The 23,039-nt window shown below is 35.2% G+C and overlaps 2 protein-coding genes across 2 annotated transcripts in view; both read left to right on the top strand.

The window, feature by feature from the left end:
• The window catches only part of ZNF451 (zinc finger protein 451), a 118,216-nt gene that overhangs the window by 36,556 nt on the left and 58,621 nt on the right, over window positions 1-23,039 (top strand). Inside the window, 2 exon segments of the mRNA XM_079147485.1 lie at window positions 3,144-3,212; window positions 3,214-3,225. Coding sequence (XP_079003611.1) covers window positions 3,144-3,212; window positions 3,214-3,225 — 81 coding nt within the window.
• On the top strand, window positions 4,820-5,971 carry LOC306665865 (uncharacterized protein). Its single transcript, XM_079147493.1, has one exon. The coding sequence runs from the start codon at window positions 5,048-5,050 to the stop codon at window positions 5,876-5,878; it is 831 nt and encodes a 276-aa protein (XP_079003619.1). The 5' UTR covers window positions 4,820-5,047; the 3' UTR covers window positions 5,879-5,971.

The raw sequence follows: 23,039 nt of genomic DNA, 5'->3' as shown, positions 1-23,039 counted from the left end.
GATAATAGTAATGATTCAGAATCTCACTTTTAAAGCACTTGAGGGGATTGGATGAGAAAATGTGCATGAAGTTTATTACAATGCCTGATAACAGGGCTTAATAAATGTTATTTATTAGTAGTAAAGTAAATGGAGGACTAAATATTTGATAGGTTCATGATAGTGGAAGTTTTCTGAATTTGCACTGAAAACTAGCTAGAGTACAATGTGTCTATGTATAAAGTAATCTTTTCCTTTGGGATACTTGTCTTTTCTGTTTTAATTTAGCCTGTGCATTTTTTGTGTTTTCCTTTTTCATTCTACACGTGTAAATCAGTAATTATTTGTTGAGTGAATGTATATTCTAATTGACTTCTCAATTTTGGATTTTTTTTATCCTGATTCTTTTTTATTTTAATTACTATGAATTGTATGAAATTATTTTTCTTTTATAGTTTGAAAATGGTTCACTCTAGTAGTAAATTTCTGGTAGTCATCTCATTGTTTTTACTCTTGACCTTTCTACTATTTCTGCAGTTTTAAGAGGATGTTTTGTTGTTGATGTTATTTTGTGGTGTTGAGAATGAAAGCCAGTGCCTCACACATGCTAGGCAAATGCTCTACCACTGAGCCACATCCTCAGCCTCTATGGCTACTTTTTAAGTCTTGTTTGTGACCATTTGTTCCCTTATCATTACTTTTTTCCCTGCCTTTTTGACTTTGCCTTGTCTCCCTTTTTTCTTTACCTACTTTCTGTTCATGGAAATTCTGCCCTTGCCTCTGTATTTATGGTTACCTGGGGACTTTCTTTACTATTTCTGTGGTACTCTAGTGGAAGTTCCTAAAGCACATTTCTTGAGGAGAGCAGACTCAGGTGATTATATGAATGGGAAAAGCTATTGCATTTGCATTTTTATCTTCTCTGCTTCTTTCTTTCTTTTTCTTTTTCTTTTCTTTTTTTTTTTTTTTTTTTTTTTTCTTTTTTGGTACCAGGGTTTGAACCTAGGGGCAGTCAACCACTGAGCCACATCCCCAGCCCTTTTTTGTATTTTATTTAGAGACAGGGTCTTGATGAGTGCCTAGGGCCTTACTAAATTGCTGATGCTGGCTTTGAACTCAAGATCCTCCTGTCTCAGCCTCCTGAGCCACTGGGATTACAGGTATGCTCCACTGTGCCTGGCCCCCTCTGTTTCTTTCTTAGTTGAAAATATGATTTTGATATCTTAATACCAGGGGAGGATTTAGTCTGTAGTTTTGTTGACCATATATTTGAGAATTTCTCTTCTCTTTCTTTTCCTTTTCTTTCTTTTTTCATTTTTACAACTTTTTAAAAAATATTTTTTGTTTTTTATTTGTAGGTGGACACAATACTTTTATTTTATTTTTATGTAATGCTGAGGATTGAACCCAGGGCCTCATGCATGCTAGGCGAGTGCTCTACCACTGGGCCCCAGCCTTCATCTTTACAACTTTGAGCAAAATTTCTCATTCTTTTTTTTTTTTTTTTTTTTGGTGCTGGAGATTGAACCCAGGGCCTTGTGCTTACAAGGCAAGCACTCTACCAGTCGAGCTATCTCCCCAGCCCCTCATTCTTTATTATACTTTCCTGCCTAGAAGTTTGCTTATTGATTTTTTTTCTTAGTGTCTGGATCACTGCCCAAAAGGTTAGCAGTTTTCTAATTGGGCAGAAGTCACAACCTAGGAAGAAAAAATCCATCTTTGAGACTGGATGCTGCTCATAGGGAAGAATAGAATCTAACTAGATCATAGTTTATTTCTCCAACCAGCAAATGTCTCTTTTTTAAGAAATCTTTTCCCCTCGGCCTTATTTTTCTCTTGTGTTCCTTTTTCTTGTTTCCATTACACTAAATTTCTTGAAAGTGTAATCTTTACTGATCAACCTTTCTAGCTCATTTTCTTCTTTCTTTTTCTAGTGTCTGATTTCTGTGCTCATTGCTTTATTCAGCATTGCTATCTCAAAGGCATTTAAAAATGTCCTGTTGCCAAATTTAGTGATATCATCTTGATGCTTAATGTTTCTGGCCACATTTAGCATTGACTTTTTCATTGAAACGATATCACATTTTTATTTAGTTCTAGAGGTTTAGTAGTTTTTAGGGACGCAACTTCCAAATATCTTATTTCCAAGTATGTTTCATTCCTAGATTACAGATCTGCATTTACAACTGTCTGCCAGATACCTCTGCATACCACTGGTACTTCAGTCAGTATGCCTAAAAGAACATCACTTTCTGTTTATGCATTGTGGATCTGTACTAATGGCATTTGTATTCTTGTCCTTGAGCTTAAAACTCAAAGACCTCTTTGCCTCTTTGCTTTTATTTTTTATTTAGTAGCCAGTCTTTTTTTCTCCCTCTTTCATTTTACTTATGTGTGCACTACCTCACTTCAATCACCAATGTTAGTTCTGCATCATTATGTACCTGTAGTGATCAGTTTATCTGGCTTTGGCCTATTCACCCTACTGTTCTGTGAGATTATCTTCCTGAAGCATAGCTCTCAACGTGTTTTTTTTCCCTTTTCCCTATAGGATAAAATGTAGGCTTTTAAACCTGGCATTCAAAGCCTGGTCTGTGAAGATGTCAGCCTGAGTGAAAAGAATCTGGGTTTGATGTTTACTCTGTAGGATTGGTAGATGAAATTAGGCTGTGTTGGTTCAAGATTGTCCATGTATGAACTTGCTATCTTTTTCTTGTGTGGTGCTGGGGATTGAACCCAGGGCCTTGCAAATGCAAGGCAGGTGCTTTACCAATGAGCTGTATCCCCATTCCTTGAGCTTGGGTATCTTAATAGACTGTTGATACCCATACCAGCTAAGTTACATTGGATCATAGCATTTGTGTCTTTTTTGCACTGTTCCTGTATTTATTTTCTTTTCCAAGCTATTGGTATGGACTTAATACTCACTCGGGGGTTTAGGCTCTTCTTTTTAAGTCCTAACATCATATTTTATTTACGTACACTGAATATTTTCCTCTGTTTTCTTTTGTTCTAGTTATTCCTACTACCCACATGCGGCTCCTCTTCAGAGCCCATCCCAACTGAAAAAGTAAAAACAATAACAAAAAAGTCATTGTTTTAAATGCCTATTTTGGTTTAAAAAAACTGTTCATGAGTGATAAATTTACTCAATTCTTTTATAGGAAGGACCATTAAGACCTGTTCTTGAATACATTGATCTGGTCAGCAGTGATGATGAAGAGCCTAGCACCCTCTCGTAGTGATGTAAGACATACATTTGATTTGTGTTTCTTAATAAATCAATGATGGCTGTGTTTAGAAACTATTGTGCCTTAGAAATGGACCCATTTCTGTTAGAGTGGGCCGTAATAGGTAGTCTAGAAGTCTTCTGCTAAGAACATCTCCTACTTCCAATTTGTTCCTTTAGCTCAGTGAGAATGTGAAACAGATAAAATGGTTCTAGGAAGTTCTAAGCCCTGGAGGTGATATCTGATAAAAGGAAGATATAGTAAAACTGAAGTTTGTGACTCCTCTTGTCTTTTTCTCTTCTGTGCTTTTCTCTGGTGCCCTGTAGAACTGGATCTTTTCTTCCAAAACTGTGACCACAGAAAATTTGTTTTGTTTAAAGAAAGGATATGCGAAGATCCTTTAGGAAATGGAATGTGGAAAGAGATTTATAGATGATACATGACTTTAGTCTTCATCCCTTTTAACCTCCTCTTTTCCCCATGTATTTGGAATTATTAATCATTGTGACTTGCTGGTTGTGGGTTTGATCATTAAACCAATACTTTCTTATTCTGAAAATTGAATTAGTTGAATCCTTTGTAATAGTCTTGCCTTTGATTTGACTTTGCCTTAACCCAAACTTCTATTAATGGGCTGTTTTCTTGATGGATCTCTTGCTCATAGTGGCCAGAAAGCTTCTTGCTTTGTGGTAAAGGGGGTTGAAACTTGGACTTGGAATCAAAATACCTGAATTTGAGACCCAACTTTGCTCCTTACTAATTCTGTGGGTTTGTATGAGGTTTTAACCTCATTTTTTTTTTTTTTTAATCAGATGAGAATAATACCTACCTCACAGGGTTGTTGTGAGGAAGAAATGAGGTAACAATGATGTAAGCTCCTTATATCTAGAAACCTTGAAGTAGGACTATACAACTGGAAACTTTTGTTATTCATGGAAAGTGAATAACAGAATTTTTAAAGGGGCTTAAAAATGACTAATAAGGGAGTTTTAGAACAATTTTTTTTCTTCTTGGAAAGACTTTCCTCAAGTTTTCTCTGCCACCATTAGCTCACACTTACTGGCTTATATATGTTCAGTGGTTTTTTTTTTTTTTTTTTTTTAATTAATTAATTGTTACTACCAGTGGTCTCACCATCCTAACTCAGCATAGGATGAAGCAGCAGGGCAGGGTAGCACTACTTTGAATTGAGCTTATTTTTACCCTCTGCTTTTTAATAATCAGAGCCTATATTAATGCCCATAGTTGATATTGGGACTTGGGGCAGTGAAGTTTGTGGATTTGACTTCTGTTACCTCTTTGCTGAACTATAGTGGATATGTCTTTCATTTTTATTTTTAATAATTAAAAAATTGATTCTACTTACTGGACATGCATCTCTGCACTTGAAAGTTAACATATTAAAAGCATATTTTTTTTCTTCCTTGGTTTTCTTGTTCATGTGGATAACCCAGAGAATGCCTGAATCTAAGGCGCCATCCTCTGAGAATCATCGCCCAGAAATGTGCTCTAGCTGCAATGTTCCTCTTCCCATTGGAGACAGCAGCTCCTCCTCTGGGAGTTGTGCCAACAGTCCACAAAGGATAGTTTCTCAACCTTCCACTGTTGAGAACCCATTGGAGAAACAGAAAAATGTTCAAAATCATTCAGATATAAAGATCTCTGAGACTGAGATACTAAAACCATCACAAAATTACCAGACTCTGCCTTCATCTTCACCTCTGGTCCCCCAAGAATCTTTGCCTCTTCTGAGGACAAAGAGGATTTACCTTTAGAATCTTCTTCGCTTCACAACATGGACAGGATGCCTCCTTTATCTCCAGACACAAGTAGCTGAGATGTCCCGAGTGATACGTGATCTGCAGTCCCGGAGCTGTTTTAGATTTCATCATTCTAGGCCAAGTGAGAATTCCTCAGTTCCTTGGGATATCTCCACTTCTAAGGAAGAAAATTTATCCACAGTTGAAGAAGAAGCTGATTGCAAATCCCCATCAGCAGATGACAAAGGGCAGCCAACTGACCCTACCCAATCTAGTTTCACAGGTCTTTTGAAGAGAATGGAACAAAGAGGTGTTATAAAGAGGGTAACCTTACAATCTGAAGCAGAATCCTGTGAAGGGAAACCTGATTGTGTGACCTCTAAAAAACGCTTGGTTCCTCCTTTGCATCCACTTTTGAGAATTGCCACCACTGAAGTTTTTAAAGACCCTGCCGATTGCCATCCTTCTTCCTTCATGGGACACAGGGTATATCCTGTGGCCAAGGATACCTCTCCTTTCCAACCAAATCCACCAGCTGAAGGCCCCATTGTAGAAGCATTGGAGCACAGCAAAAGAGGAAACACAACATCTCCTCTAGATTCTACCTCAAAAGAAATGGAGATCATGGGTTGTAGGTTCTACCATGCTGCCTCCATTGCAGCTCGAGCTGCTAGCTACATGGCCTATATGACTCAGTACCAGCGTAAACTCTGGGAAGACATGGAGGATCTGGTTCATGATCCGGAGTTTGATCGAGGAAAAGCAAGATGTATAATATCTGATGGTATGGATGCAGGTCTTTGGCAACTTTGTACTACTAGGGACATAATGGACTCTGTAGTTAGAGTTATGGCCATGGCAATTGACTTACAGGAGGCAGGCCTGGCTCCGACTTACATCTCTCACTAAGAAAACCCAGGAGAAGATCTCACACTTGCCCTTTGATGGTACTTCCCTTTTTGGACAAGATGTGAATGCTGTTGTTGCAGAAGAAAACAGTATTAAAGAAAGTGATTATAGAGATCACAGTAAATACTATAACCAGCATCGATACTTTTATAGTCATGATCAAAAAGCACATTATCACAATAGAGGATACTCCAAAGGGGATTGGTACAAACCTCGAAACCACCCCTATAGATACAGAAAAAAGGGAGAATCTCCAGAACGCCATGGGTACAAGAATTAATAACCTGTTCATGTTAAGCAGAATAGTCATCCAAGATCCTAACTATCTTACTTGTCCCCCCCCAGCCAGGATCTACAGGTAGGAGGTCATTGCAAAACTGAATTCATGTCTGGAATGATGACAGCTAATGTTTGAATTTTTGACTTTTGGAATGAAATATATGATAAAGACTCATTTTATTGGCCAAGTTAGCATTGAAGACTTTCCTGTAAGGAGGGTTGGACTAAGGTTTATCTATTATTTCTGGTCCAAAATATGTCCAGAAGAGGGCACTCAGGAATCTGAATCCTCTTGTGATTAAAAGAAAATACATAGATTTGTTCCTCAGGAAAATCTTGTTGGTGAGAACTAGCAGATTTTGGATCTGGAAACAATCTACTTATGATTATAAATCTTCATTTTTTGGTCATCTGTGCTTCCTTGTTCAGGCTTCAGCTTGGTAGATCTTCATGAAATGTCAGATTTATTACAGGCTTTGTGTCAAGATTATCAACTCACCAGGAGTTTATACTGCTATCAAGCTCTGTGAGACTTTAGAATTGACCACCAAGCTATGTGCCAACTGGAATTCAAATGAAATTTTGCCAAATCCTGTTTGCTTCCAGTTGGAATGACTAGATGTCACAGGTATACTATGGATACCAGCTGGGAAAAGACTTTCCTACTTGTAACATCACTGTAGAAATTTTCACAGTAACTTTTCATCAACACTGATGGCCATCATACCATCACCATTCATAAAGCTACATGTGAGACAATTCTTTTTTGTCATCAATCCTAGTAGTCTTTGACTTATCAAGCTCCTATGTCAACAAGCTGTGAGACTCAGTCATAGAGGTCTTACTATAATCTGGGCCTTTCACCAAGGATGACCTTCTTAAACCTGTCTTCTAAAAAGTTAATTCTTTTGAATTTGATCATGTATCACACTCTAAATGCAGTAAAGACATGCACATCAGTGCCCTGGAAATAAAGGATATTTATTATTTCTACAATCCAGGCATGCAAATCTGAACTCTTTAAGAGCAAAAATTCTAAACATGCCTGACAATCTGTTCCCCTTATTAAAATGAGGAGGGATGCCATCAATCTAGATTTTGTTGGGAAATCCTTAAGGTTTAAAGTGTAACTGTCTTGAGAACAAGCCACATAGCTCTGTTTTTGGATATCTAAATGGTATCAATGATTTCTTTAAAGACTGAAATTGAGACTTTAAAAAGTTCTTGGTTTATTGGTCACTTAATCTAGTTAGACTCACTCTGAGAGATGACTTGTGTTTTTGCTCCTGATAATAGTTTTCCACTCTATTGGAACTGACAGCAGATACCTCAATTCTTCTCTTTAATCTCAAGGCAGTGTCTGTGTGGTATACCAGCCCTTAGATCTTTGTCTTCACAGCATGACTTTGGGAATGGAGAAATATCAAGTTTGAGGGGTCTGAATACATCACCTCCTAGTGTTAATTTGCTTGGAAGCCAAAAAAAAAAAAAAAAAATTCTTTTTGGGGGTGGCAAACTATAATTCTGTAACTTCTTGGTTTGTTAAACATCTGTGTTTTTTATCTGCTTGACCAAGGTGTTTTGGATATACTGTTAATGGAATATAGCGCTGTTTTAGGGTTTATGTGGTTTCTGTTTCTTCATGCCATAGATCCATGCATAGTAACTGGCATTTTGTGATGCCCCACCTACCTTTTTATAGTTTATTGGAAATTCATTATTCTTCCCCATTATGACCACCTTCAGCACCCTTAATTTATCTGCCTTTCTTCCTCTTACCATTTGTGCCATAAAGGTTGAAGGCACAAATTTCCCTACTTGGAAGAAACTAATTTATTTTGTCAGACAATTTTAGGGTACTAGTTTGGTCCTGTTTGTCCCTTTTGTAGATTAAACCTAAACTAGTATTGATATGGATTTAGTAAATTTAGCCAAGTTGTATCTAGAGTCAATATTTACCTTTTCTGTATTTTCCACAAAGTTTACTTCCACTTCTTTAGATCCATGCTAATACTCAGTTTGAAACTTTCAAACTTGAACTCTAGAAGAACATTGATTACCTGAAAAGAAGGGCCAAGAAGTCAGACACAGACTTTTGTAGCTTATAGAACGTGTTTACCAGTGAAGCAGTCTTGTGTCCTTGACATTGACTTTGTAGTTTTCTTTGGTGAAAGAACTAGCCACTGGGATGTCACTGGAGAGACCTTGGAAAGGTTTTGTGTGGCTACACAAAAGTGTTCCTGACTAGTTAAGGCTATTTCATACTGTTCTATTCCCACTTTTCCTTTTCTCCCCATCTCTGAATTAAATGGTATGTCACAAACTTGGTGATTTTTGAGATACCCACACTTCCCAAAAACTAAACCAAAATAAATGATGCTTTCAGATGTGATTCTCTGAAACTGCTTTGGCTTTCCAATTTTATGTGCTTCTACTTTTTCTCCCCTTTTAAATTGTGATTAAGGGGGGGAAATATATGTCTATTTATGTCTATATCTATATCTATATATATAAAACCTAGCACCTTAACCATTTTTAAGTTAACTGTATTCACATTTTTGTACAGCTTTTCCTTTCTTAAATAGTTTTAAGACAACATTGCTATTATCGTCCTCTTGTGATATTTATGTTGCTCAGTAAAAGTGAAAATAATATTACTTAACCACTTCAATTGATAAGCTGAAGTATTTCCAGAGAATTGGATTTTCTTGAAAGTGAAAAGGTATTGGGAATCATCATATGGGTGACTAAGTAGGTAACTTAATGAAGGTATTTGACAGTTGAATGGGGAAGATGACAGAATGCAGAAGGATGGGCATAGTTTTTAGGTGTAGATTTGTTTCTTGACTGTAGAAGAAACAATATCCCAATGTCCTTAGCCCATTTAATCTTTTTAAAAATTCTTTTTTTAAAATCTCTGGCATACTTGAATGATGATGGTGTTATAAAACTTAAAGTGGGTACTTGTCTAGGAAGGCAACCCCCAACAGATAACCCCAATAGAATAATAGAGTTCATAATGAGGTAATATTATTTTGTACCTGCCATATGCAGAGCCTGTGACACAATTCCTATTAGTCTAATGTCTGATTTAAAATGCCTCTAGATTTTTTAGGAGGCCTTGGAATAGTTGCAAGTTTAATGATTTGGTGTTCTCAAAATGGATGTGTCTAATGATCCTTATTCTTCAAAATGTTATTCTTGACTAGACATAAAATGTATATGGAGACAATATGATTTCTTGTAGTTACTATGTATAGAGAAATACTATTTCCATTAATTGTTATATGAAGTGCCTTTTTAAATTTCACAATTTATGTTTAAAACTTCAATTTTGATGTCTCACATATATTGCTGGTGGTATTTATGTGAATTTTGTATGGTGATTTAATCTTTTAGTTTATTATCTGTACATGCACTATCTAAATGTACTCTCCTTCTGAACGGTTGTTTTCTCTAATAGCACTGTTGATTAATTTCAGAAGGTTGTTGAGTATACTTCCCTTCCCCTTATTTAATTAACTTCACAGAAGTTCTTTTTAGTTTTTGGTGATTTGCCGAGTTTTCTAGGCATTATGGCAGCTTTGTTTTCTCTTTTTGAGTTCTGGATTTTCTGATTAAGTGCATTTGTCTCCTATCTAACCTTTTTCTTTAGCCATGGTACCACAACTTACATTGATAAGTGAATGTGTTCACTTGGTTGGAAGAAGCAAGGATATTTTTTAAAAAGCAGTAAATTTGCTGACACTTACACACACATACACACACGTATCTATCTATCTTCTATCTATCTATTTTAGGACTGTAGACACTTCCTTATCAGTATAATTACATTTAAACTTTTTTCTTTTAAACTGAGTGGCAGCTTCTTTATCAGTATAATTCCATTTATTTACTTACGCCCTCAAAATGTTATTTTGAGGGAAGCATAAACTCTTTCAGGCTATTGGATAATATAGAGTACTCTATATTAGGACTCTACACTAATAATTTATATTAGGACTACACTATAATTTACTGAAGTATACCTAAGTGACCTGATTGATAATGTCCTTAAAGGGCTGCTACATCCAGGATAACCTCTCAGGTATTGTAAACAGTGAGGTCTGAAAAGACAAACTCCAGAATCCCTCTAAATATAGAGTTGCGGTACCAACCATGGACGATTATAGGGTTAAGTGACAAGTTTATTATTCTTGAAGATATAATTGGGATTCTGATGAAGGTTTTGAAATTACAGATTAGATATATTTAGAAGATTGCAATAACTGAAAGCTTTTTTTTAAATGCAAGGCATAATTTTGCCCCAGTTTTGCACTGTTTAGGTTCCCTTATCTTTTGAAATTTATCATTATGTACTTAATGTTAGTAGCTATGTCCAATAATGGATTGTCACATGTATGCATCTTGTGCATGTTGTTCTATTTGGCCCAAATCCATTCTGTATGCTGTTTTAGTGGATAACACAACCCATCAGTTCTTTTTTCAGTTATGAAAATATACAGATGGAAGTTATCAGTAAACTGGATGCTGATTACTGTATTGGATGCAAATCTTTGAGTTGTTTTTTCCAGATAAAGCAAGTTTTTGTAAACCATATAAAATTTATCCCTTCCTGGATGAATGATGAGAACATTGTTTTTATTAACTCTTTTCTTCTATTAGTGGGATGATATTTTTGTACTTTGTCTTTTTTATTTGCTTTATCGTGTTATAATTGAAAGCTTTTTTTTATAGTAATGCTTGGTAACATTGAGATATCTAATACTGGAACTTATGTTTGCCTTCCAGTGGGGATATATCTGGATGTGGTCACAGGTCCAGTTGTGTCCTTATATAAGTTAGCATATCAGTTATTTTATTCTTTGTATTGATCTTTTCTTCACCTTTATACAGTATTTCTCTAAAAGGATGTCTGATCTTCTCTTAATCTCTTTGATGTAGATTATATTTTCTAATTCTACCAGTGTACAGTAGCCAGATTTTGATGTGGCTTTGTATTTGTATACCTAAATACCATGTCTTAGGCATTATTGTAAGGTATTTTCTAATTCTCCATAATACTTTTTTTTTTTTTTATAAAACATATAACCAGTCTTGAAGTGTTTCTTGGTTATTAATTTTCATCAATTTTTAGTGCCTTTTTTAATGGCAGGCAGTATTTTCTAATTTCTTTGTATTTACACAAATGTATTATTTACACATTATTTATGGTCAAATTCATCTTAAAAATTGAAGTGCATTGCCATTCTTAATGTGTTATCTTACAGTTAACTGGTTTTCTCTAGGTCTCAATGGGTTTTACTGTTTTTTACTGAGGTAACTTTTTTAAGTGCTTATTGAATGGATTTTCAGATGACTTATGAAGAGTTCAGAGTTCTCAAGTTTCTTTTGGAACTTTGAATATCTCAAATTGTCTTGTTTTCTAGTATTCTTGGAGTGTATTCCTTGATGAAAGTGAAAGTAAATGTTTTATATTTGTGGATAATTCTAAAAATTCTACTTTGACCTTATATGCTTCAAGTATTACTATGTTATAGGTCTCTTACTCATCTATTATGAGACTAATTTCCATTTGCTATTTTTTTCTCCATAAGCTGTCATATGTTTTCTTGTTTCTTTCATTACCCGAAGAGTGACTCTATTACAGTGCTCAATTTTAAGGGCTTATAAATAGACACTTTTTAACTTCCACTTTTATCTGTGATGGCTCACTACTTTGATATATAATGAAATTATGTGTTAAATAACTATAATGTTTGTGGTTCCTTTATTTCTCTTTTAACATTTAGGCAATAGTGATGTGGGTGATGAAATGAAAACATCCCAGGTCATTAAACACAGCTTCAAGTTTTCAATTCTTTTTTAAAAAAATATATTTTGATTACATTAAGTTGTTGCTATTAAGTGTGCAGCCCTTTCCTTTCTGTGTTGGGTAGAATATAGTTAATATCTTAGTCTTGTTTAGATTCTGAGCATGAAATTGACTGTGTTGACATTTCTGTAATGGCTTATAACAGCTCCCATGTGTTCTGAAATGTCCTGGAACCACCTTGATAGCCTTGTATCCCATCATCTCCTTCCTACCTGGGAAGGAAGTAGAAGAGAGAATCCACTTTAATAAAGCCTGCATGTTCTAAACATTCGTGAGATAGAAATTCATCCTTATTTTGCAGTCATTAAGCAACTGTCTCAAGTGGTGTAACTGAGCTTCAGTGTACATTTCTTTCAGATCTCACTTGAACACTGTGCTAGGCTGCCTCCATATGTTTTTCAAGGCTCTAGTCAAGTTTTACCTCTCTGATAAATACTAACTTTTTTCTTCCCTGAACTTTGTGTTTATGGGTATCCTCTCACTCCTCATTACTTAATGTCTTTAATCAATCAGTAAGTACCTGGTTATGTCAGATCAGGAACCCTGTTCTCTTAGTTCTTCCATTGAATTTTCATTGAGCTAGACTAAGATTTTTGATTTAATAGGCATTGACTTCTGTTTTTACATATTGCTTGTCTTTCCAGTCATTTTCAAGTACTTTTCATTTTAGTCATAATTCTTGTTTTTTCCTTTGGTTATGTTTTTTGTTTGCAACACTCATTTGTTTCAGATATATACTGAAATTTTTTTACTGACATCTTGAGGATTTGGCTTAATGGAAGGAAGATGGGATGGTGCAAAGCACATAAATACCCAAGGCCTTGGTCTCAGTAGTAGCAAGTCACTTATTACTGTGAACCTCCATTTTTCTATTCTCAAATGAGGTGATCCCTGGAAGTACTTTGAAAACACTTAATCCTAATATAGATTTTCTTTTATAAGTCATTGGGCTGTTTTTCTCTACATTCTTAGATTTCTTACAACTGTAGGATATGAGGTATGGATGGATACATACATTTACAATGTATTTAATAGCATATAATTGTTAATTTCATGCCATAGGATCATGTGTCTCTTGTTTACATGTTAAGACTGTATTACAAGCCTAATAATGGGTTTAGTTTCTTTTCTAAAGTACAAGCTAAGAAATGCTTATGTTACACAGTAAGAATAATAAAGGAGAATGGAGAATGAAGGGCTTGTGTGTATAGGTATGTGAATATGATTTTTGATGGATTGTATTTTGTCCATTTTGTTGGTGGGTTGGAAACAATCATCTTTTTTGTCAGACTCCTTTTTCAGTACCTGCCATGTACAGGCAGGTACTTAGGAAGGTCTGGGAATACTGAGGGTTGGTAAGACAGTATATTCTCTTTACGAGAAACAAATGCCAATACAGTGTAGTAGTAACTACTTCATTTAGAGGAAGGCCTGTGGTAGTAAGTTGGAACAAACAAGAGGTCCAGATAGAGGGATCAGGGAAGCTTTTCTTTCTTAATAATGCTTGAGCTGAGTTTTTGGGGGATGGTTAGTTGGTCTGGTGGAGAAGCAGAAGCCAGGCATTCAGGTGGAGGGATTGTTATATACAAAGGTGGAAACGTCATGAGTGTGTGTGGTTTCAGAATTATAAGGATAGCCTTTAGGAGGATAGAAATGAAGGAGATTAAGCTGAAGAAAGGATAAAGTATCCATGTAAATGTATTGGCTCCTGCATATTCAAAGATACTGTTTGTGTAGCCATTACTTGCAAGGTAATAGAAGTAGTTTGTTTAGAAATTGGTTTGTACCATTAGTCATTTACAGCCACAGAACAGCTTATTCCTTTTTTCCTGAACTGAACCTAAGGAGAACTCTTAACAGTGCACTTCTGGCCTTGGGGCAGTTTAAATAATGAGAGAATTGAGGCATTGGTAGAGACTAACTGAAGATGAACAGGATATTCCCTGAAAGTGGAGTGAATACAGTTAAATACTTCAGGGTTAGTTGGCAGCATTTCCCTCAGTGTAGCCAAATGTGGCCACTTTCTCTCTCTGTTGATATACGGTTAATTTCTGGGTGAGCTTGGGAAAAATGAAGATATTTATAAGAAGGTTACTGCATTGACATTTGTAGGAGTTGAGTTGTAGCGCCTGTGAACCTTGTGTGCCAGTGGTTCTCTCCAGCAGCTCCCCAGCACATTTTGTTAACTGTTGGCTTTTTCTTCTTCCCTTGCTGTTGTTGCCACTCTCATGTTTTCTTTTCCCTATATTCATTGCTATTTTTTTCCTTCCTTTTTACCTCCTTGTGCAGGAGGTAGTGCAGTGCAGTGGCACTGGGGGTTAAAAAGTAACTCCTTTGTCACAGTGGTCATTCAGAAATATTTAAAAATTCTCTTAAGTTCCAAAGTTGTACTTTTTATTGTGATCTGATGGAGGATCAAAGTCATTTTCTTAGAATTCTTACAGAAAGATACTGGCAGTTTTATCAAAATACAAGAATCTTACTTAACTTGTTTGGTGTATTCAGTTAAGCTTTCTTAACTGAATAAGTACTATACAGACTGGGGTACATGTGTATGTATGTTTTTCACTCTGTTCATAAAAAGCAGATGTTCTATGTACCTTTGTATTTGTAAACATAATAGTTAAGGGTGGGAGGGAGATTGCTTTGTAAAAAAAAAAAAAAAGGGTGTCTTGGTTCCTTAAAACTTGCTGCTGGACATGGTAAATAAATATTGTACTGCTTTGCTGTGTTTATCTCTTTTGTTTTGTCTGTATTTGGATATAAAATTCTTGTGAACAATATTGCTCTTCATATCCTTATTTGGGTGTGTGGTTTAACTTATGTTGGTCAGAAGGGTAAACACAATGTTTGGGAGTGCAAATTTCACATTGAACAAGGGACTAAAGCTTTAGGATGGGTAATTTATAAATAGGCTTTGAATTGAGTAATGAATTTGTTTCAGAAATTCTTTTCAAAAGAAAGTACACTGGTCAGGTGGATAATGGGATGATTTGCAAAGCAAATTCATAACATTTTTACAGTTGGTTCCTATTTTGAGTTTCCTTTGAAATCAGTTTCCCTTACAAAGAAGGTAAAGATAGGGGAGGAAATAATCATTCTCTGCCTAGTTAGTGCTAGCTGACATTCTGAGAAGATGGAACATTAAATAAACCTCCACTTTGGGTTCTATGTGTAGCCCTCTCATTCAACCCCCTACCTACTACAAATATCATCTTATTACTGGCTTTTTCAGAGTCAAAAAGAGTCTTTGGTAATCAGATAGGAAACTGGGTTGATATGGTCACTTCTGGGTAATAGTTTTGCAAAGTAGTAGATGGAGTAGAATTATTCTGTTTTTCAGGGAGGTCCTGAGGCTATATTCATATTTCTATTAAAATAATTCTGAAAAGCTGGGCCTGGTAGTGCAATGCCTATAAATTGAGCTACTCTGGAGGCCGTGCAATGCCTATAAATTGAGCTACTCTGGAGGCCAAGTCAGGAGGATTGACATTTTTGAGACCAGGGTGGGCAACTTGGTAAAATCATGTCTCAAAATAAAATGGAAAAAAGACTGGGAATGTAGCTTAGTTGTTAGAGCACTTGCCTAGCATGCATGAGCCCCTGGGTTCAGTCCTACCACACAAGTACACAAAAAGATAATTTTGTAAGGTGTAAAATGTAATCACTTTCATTAATTAAGAACTAAAATGCTTTTAGAGGAGAATAATAATGACTTAACGTATATTTGTTCATTTAAAAAACCATCACTAATACAGTGATACAAGTTATAAAATTATTTCAGTGTTGCTTTTCCAGTATTTTTCTAGAAATTGCTTTGCAAAAGCAGCATCATTCTGTTAATTCTGTATTCCTTTGAGTTGATCTTGGCAAATATTTCTAAAATAACTGAAATTAGTGACTTAGGAATTCAACTTTTGGGTGAGCAGTTGTATAAGGAGTAATGTGAAATATCTTGCCTGTATTTAATATTTGAGAAAATATATTTGTGGGACCTTTGAATAGTTTTTAATAAACAGTTTAGGTCCAGTTTTCTTGGTATTTAATATCAGGGCCTTTCTTAACTACTAAAGGATAGTCGACAAATATGTGGCAGTTATTTTCTATACATAATGCATTTCAGGATTGAGAGTGCCGTGCCCATTCAGGAAGAAAGCTTTTGTAGATTAATTAAAAAGAAAGTTCACCTGTGAAGTCATTTATGTATATATCCATCCAAGACTAGTGAGAAATTTAGCTTTAGTAATGATTTGTTTGGAACATAATTAGCTTCCTTTTTGAATATTCATTAAAACTCAGAACTTACCTTTGTGAATAGAACAGCTAAGAATACTGTTTCCTATATTTACATTCCAGACATGAATTGAGGAAGATCAGGTCTAAGCTAAGTAAGCTAATATTTTTAGGTTTCAACTTTCGATCTAATCATTATTATCTTTTTTTTTTGATACTGGGGATTGAATCCAAGGGGTGCCTAACCACTGAGCCACATCCCCAGCCCTTGTAATATTTTATTTAGAGATAGGTCTTCCTTGCTAAGTTGGTGAGGCTAGTTTTTTTTTTTTTTTTTTTTTTTTTTTTTTGGTGGTGCTGAGGATTGAACCCAGGGCCGAGTGCCAAGCACACTACCAACTGAGCTATATCCCCAGCTCCAGTGAAACTGGTTTTGAACTCTCTGTTCTCTTGCCTCAGCCTCCCAAGCTGCTGGGAGTGTGCACTGTGCTACAGTGTCCAGCTAATTATGTGTAGTTTTAATGTTTTTAATTTTATTTTTAATGTTTTACTATTTACAGTGTTAGTTCATGTGCTTTGGGTTTTTTGAAAAAGCACATGTGAGATGTGAGCTCGGTGCAGTAGCACATACTTGTAGTCTGAATTGTTTGGAAAACTGAAGAGATAGAGGGTCTATTGAGCCCAGGAGTTTAGAACTAGAGTGGGCAACATAGTGAGACCCTGTCTCTTTAAAAGAAAAAAAGAGAAAAGATATTAAAAACACATATGTGCCATATGGTGGTGCATGCTTGTAATTCTGGCATACATGGAGGGCTGAGGCAGGAGGATCAAAAGTTTGAGGCCAGCCTCAGCAATTTAGCAAGACTCTAGCTCAAAAAAATTTTTAAAAAATTAGTGGTGATGTGGTTCAATAGTTAAGTGACCCTGCCGTAATCTCCTGTAACAAAAACAAAAACACATTTTCAGCTTTAAAGAGTGATATTGGTGTTTGGCCTCAAACCTGTAAAAATATTTTTTTGGAGAGAGGTTTTGCTGTGTTACCTAGGTTGGTTTCCCAATTTGTAGGCTGAAGATTCTTCCACCTCAGACTCTCAAGTAGCTGGGATTATAGGCATGCAGCACTGTGCCTGGCTTTTATTTTTAATATGTTTCTGTTAGGATTGGAAAAAAATATAACCTGGTTATTATACCTCTAGGGATAATTTTTTTTAAAAAGTTAAATATAATTTATTGGATTATGTTCCTTCTAGGTAGAATATTCCCATCTATGCTTATATAGGATAGTTATTAAACTTACATCTTTATAAGGCATAAATGTGTGATTTTAATCTATCACATTTCTAAAAGACTTTTTAATCTAATCTATTACGTTTCCAAAAGATTGAAATTCTTAAGTTTTTGTCTTTATCCAGTTGTATTCATTAATAACTAAAATTTTGTTAACAATTTAACGTGCCAATTGTAGAAAAATTCCCACCTGTTATTATTTTGATTTATAGCTTACTTTTTAAAAAATTTTTACTTGTAGATGGACACAGTACCCTTATTTTATTTATTTATATAATGCTGAGGATTGAACCCAGTGCCTCATGCATATGAAGCAAGTGCTCTGTCATTGAGCTACAACCCCAACCCCTGATATATAGCTTTCTTGACTTTACTTATATATGTATGTGAGAGATCATTTTCACTTAAATATGTATTAGGGAAGAAAGACATTGAAATGTCAACGTCACTTCATTGATAGGATTTTGTGTCATGTTATTGATTTGCCTACTTAATGATTTCATATACTTTATAGTTTACATAGATCACAGTTTCACAACAAGTTATACATTTTCACAGTTTTTAGGAAATCCTCATTCATTTAAGTTGATTGATAAATGAAAACAATTATTCTGGTCAAAAATTTTGTCAGAATAATGGAATTCTCATTAGTCGTGACTACGTGTGATCTGCTATTTTTCTTATGATCAAGATTTATCATGCTAAGTGAGGTAAGCCAATCTCAAAAAACTAAAGGACGAATGATCTCACTGATAAGCAGATGAGGACATATAATGGGGGGTAGGAGGGGTTAGCGTTAGGGTTAGCATTAGGTTTAGGTTAGGGATAAGGAGGGTGGTAAGAATGGAGGAAGGAAGGACTGTATAGAGGGAAAAGAGGGGTGGGAGGGATGGGGGGAAGGGGGAAAAATAAGAATGAATCAAACAACATTGCCCTATGTAAATTTATGATTTTTAATTAAAAAAAAAGATTTAAGGGCTAGGTTGTAGCTCAGTGGTAGAGCACTTACCTAGCACATGTGAGGCACTGGGTTCAATCCTTAGCACCACATAAAAATAAAGGTATAGTGTCCATCTACAACTAAAAAAAAAAATTTAAAAAAAGATTTAAGTTCATAGTCTGAATTGATTTCTAGTGAAGTATTTATGGGTCAGAAGCAAAAACAAAAAATAAGGATAGAGCAGCTTGTTTGTCACAAGGCTAAATTTGTTCAACATGAGAAACTATGGAGGGAAACTTCATATCATATCAGTATCAGGTGATTAAGAAAAGTGCCCCTACTTGACAAAATAAGACAATTCTATTTCTGGATCCTCCCACTCGCAAGTTACATTGACCTTTGACTCTTGCTCCTCTGGTGGTGGTGTCATGAGAAAGCCCTTTTCCTTTCTGGCCTAGTTTATACCCTATCTGCAGACTTGAAATTTTTGCTGTAATTCTATAATCTATAATAAAATGTAAATGTTTTTTAAAACAAAAATATTCTTATTCTTCCTTACTTCAACCTGTAATTGCTTAAATTTCATGAACATTGTATACTCAGTTTTAACCAGTATTAATGTCATTTCTAAGACATACCCCAAATTTGCTTTGTACATGTTTTACTTCAAGTTTTAAATAAATATATAAAGAAGTATACTTGACAAGATTAGAATTTCACAGTGACTAAACCAGAATCTGCATTCTAACCTCCTGGCTTTTACATCTTCTTTAATTCCATGCAGATATGAGTATGGAAGAAAACTGGTAGTCATCTAAAATACAGGCAAATTTTGGAGACACATTCTTCCCAGTATTTTTCCTAAGACTTTCCTATGCTTCTTGCAAGAAATAACTGAATGAATTGATGGCGTATCATTTACTGTCAGTGTGGACTCTCTAGTATTACTGTCTGTCCTACAAAAAAATTAGTCCTGATCCTGGACATAATGAGTACATCAAGAAGGATGATTCTGGAGATCCTATAGTTGCCAATATTCTAAATGAAACATAAATCCTGTTATGGTCACCATGGATTCAGAACCAGTTTAGGTGTAGCTTGGGAAAGTTACCTATCTGATTGCCAGACCTTTCTTAGAAAAGCTTCAAGAACCTAAGTGATAATCCCATCAATAGGCTTTGAGGCAGATGACAAAGCAAGGTTAAGAAGACCAGTCCTGTAATTTTATTTTATGATTTCATGTTAAAATTGCAACTTAGCATTTTGACACTAATGAAATGGTGGGAATTCCCAATCCTCAGAATTGAGTGACCCCTTTTATCTTAGTTTTATAGGAAACATTTAAGATATTTTCATCTCTCCTGAAATTAATTTTGCATTCCTGACAATACCAAACCTGTAGTTCTGTAGTTGAATTGGTAACAAGATGATGCTAAGTTTTCTGTCCCTTACATTCTGATCATTTTGAAATTTCTGAACGTTTTGATTCTTTGAATTACCTGCTTTACAACTGTGCATAATAGGGTTTTCTGTGACCTATGGATAAACTCCCTAATATATATTTTAATAGTAGTGATCTCTCTGCTTTTCCAATGCCAATGTGTTCTCCCAGAACCATAGAAGAGTGTAATTCACTAGCACAAGCATGCTAGGCAAGCACTCTTCCACTGAACCACACCCTTAGCCTTAACCAGCAGCTTGATCCTTACACCCAACCAAGAGGTATGATGGAAAAATATCATGTGATTATTATAGTCTGCTTCATATATACTGTTTCCTCCAGTTAAAGAGAAAATTCCTTTTTAAAGTTATCATTTCCCACCTTTTTAAAGTGCTAACTTTAAAATTGGCAAATATTTCAAAGTTGAAATGCTTGCTCTATTTACCATTCCTTTTCTTCTATACCCAGCTGATTGTCTCCCAGATCTTTCAAGTAGGTAGTCAGAATTTCTTTCTTTTTTGTTTTCTTTTCAAGGAAAAAGAAACTTTCTCTGTAGGGGGAAGGAAGAGGAGACCACACTCAGTTCTAAGATGTCTTCTGTTTTTAGACTCAGGGATGTGGGTCTTTTCAGCTCTTGCAAGTTGTGAAAAATGATAATCAGATGAGCAGTTTTTTAATTTTTATTTATTTATTTATTTTTTATTGAGATAGAGCCATATAGTTAATGGATAGTTAAGTGTAAGAAAAATAATGATAGTAAACAATTTGGTAACAGCTCCAACAGTTTTACTTATTTGACTTTCAAGTGGTAATGGTTATAAATATTTAAGGCGATGGAGATGCTAATTACTGTGATGTAATCATTATACTTTATATACATATATTAAATGATCACACTATACTCCATAATTTTATATATGTACATATTTTACATAAACATGTAATTTTTCAAATAAAGGTAAAGTTTAGGACTATAGGTTAATTTTAGAGTAAGGTTGAAGAGATCTAAATGAATGTTTAAATGTTGCTTAAAGACCAAACAACTTATATTCCTAGCATTACAAATTTGTTTTGATGACATATGGGTGTAATTTGAAGGTAGTAAAGCTTCTAGAACATACTTACATTTTGTGATTAGAAGATTTTTAAGAGTTGCCCCATTAGATATATAATTGCTATATTTCTGAATCAGAATTAAGTGTGCTTTAAAGTAAACTTGAAGAAGAATAAACATTATGTAAAACCTTTCTTAGTAACTACAACTCAAGAAGTAATTCAGAATGTTTTTGTTGTGACCTAGGAAAAAGTTAAATGGCAGTGGAACTGTCAGTTACAGGGTAGGTCTTCCTGGATTAGGATTATTTTGATTTATCCAGAACATGGTTACTTTCCTGGCCTCAGAATATTCACATTATTGATACATGCAGGGAATTAGACAAAAACCTCATTTCTTATCCTTGATACCCCATACTGTTGTGTAAGTAATGTAATGTTGGAGTGTTAAATATATTTTTATTAGTATAAGGGTAGCAATTTGAAATACCTTGATAATAAAATTTTCTACTGCTTGTGGTCGCCAGATGAATTTAGGCTTTAGATGCCAATTTGTTAGGAATGTGAACCCCTTCTTTTAACCTTGTCAAAGGAAAAATTGTAATTACTATCCTATTTGTAGGTAAATAATCTGTACCTTATTCGTGTGACCTATGTGTTAATGTGATTTCGGCTTACCAAGTCTTCCAAGCATGACTTTTGCTAGAGTTTAAAACCTAAAAAATAGTATTTCTTTCTCAGAAAAGTTAACATACTCTATGTCCATGTTTAAAATCCACTTCCTTGAGTTAAAAATTATTTTAGGATCTACTCTAAACTTCATTCTCAAGGAAATTTAAATAGAGATACTTATTTTAAATAAATGAAAATATTACTTTGTCTTCCTAAAAGACAAATTTAACGGCACCCCCCACCCCAACCTGGGGTGGTGGTTCAAACCCAGAGCCTTGCACAGGCTAGGCAAGCACTCTACACTGAGCTGTGTGCCCCAGCCCTTAATTGCTTTTAAGGTAGAGCTAAATTTGCCTTTAATAAACGATCAAAATTCAGGTAAAATTTTGTAACTGCTATTTCTTATAAGCTATAGTGCCCTGTGACTTGTGAAAATGATATTTTGAATTTAGTAGATTCTCTACTACTACATGGTGCACTACTGTTGACTGATCAGGGAATCAGAAAGTGAGTTGGGGTTATTTCTACCTAAGTGGTCTTGTAAACATTCCTTACTGCAAAGATGTAGCATCATACTGAAAATACCATTTAGTCCTTTTTTTTTTTTTTTTTTAAATGGGAATTGAACCCACATGCTTTCTACTCTAACACAGGTCATGTGAGTGTTGCAGGGTTCTTGTCTCATGCACTTGAAGAACGAAGTATGCAGACTACAAGGGTGAGAATCCAGTAGCAAGGAAAGCTCCCACAGGATGAGGGAAACCCAAAGAGGATACCGTTGGTGGCTCTCTGTCTAGAGGTTTTTGTAGTGTTTTGATGAAAACTAACCTTCCTTTGGAGAGTTCTCTTTCTCTGGCTCAACTGAAAGTACAGTTTTAATTTATTATTCCCATAATGGGATGATTTAATGTGTATGTTAACTTGGATTTGTTCTGTTCTTGTTCCTTAAAACAAAAGAATTGCTTGAGTTCAAAACAGCTCATTGGGGATTGACTAGTGTTAGGGTAGTCAAGGAAAGCTGGAGCAACAGCAGAATGTATGGTATCCAAGCATGAGTGGGGCCTTCCTGTCAGGCAGCCAAAACAGAAAAAAAACAAGGTTTAACACAGAATTTAATCAGGTGTGGTGGTCCTGCCTCATTTCCACTGAGCTACATCCCCAGCCCTTTTAATATTTGAGATATGGTCTAAGTTGCCTAGGCTGAACTTGAACTTAGGATTCTCCTAAATCAGCCTCCTAAGTAACTGGGATTATTGGAAGTGCCACCACATCTAGCAATTTGACCATTTTTAAAATATGCACACTTCAATATTATTTCCCTCTATAGCAGCAGTCACAGTGTTTGACTTTAAATTAAAATTGGGTTATATGGATATGACTG

The sequence above is a fragment of the Sciurus vulgaris genome (genome assembly GCF_902686455.1).
Source record: "Sciurus vulgaris genome assembly, chromosome: 7".
NCBI lineage: Eukaryota > Metazoa > Chordata > Mammalia > Rodentia > Sciuridae > Sciurus > Sciurus vulgaris.
This window is presented reverse-complemented; position numbering and strand designations above follow the sequence as displayed.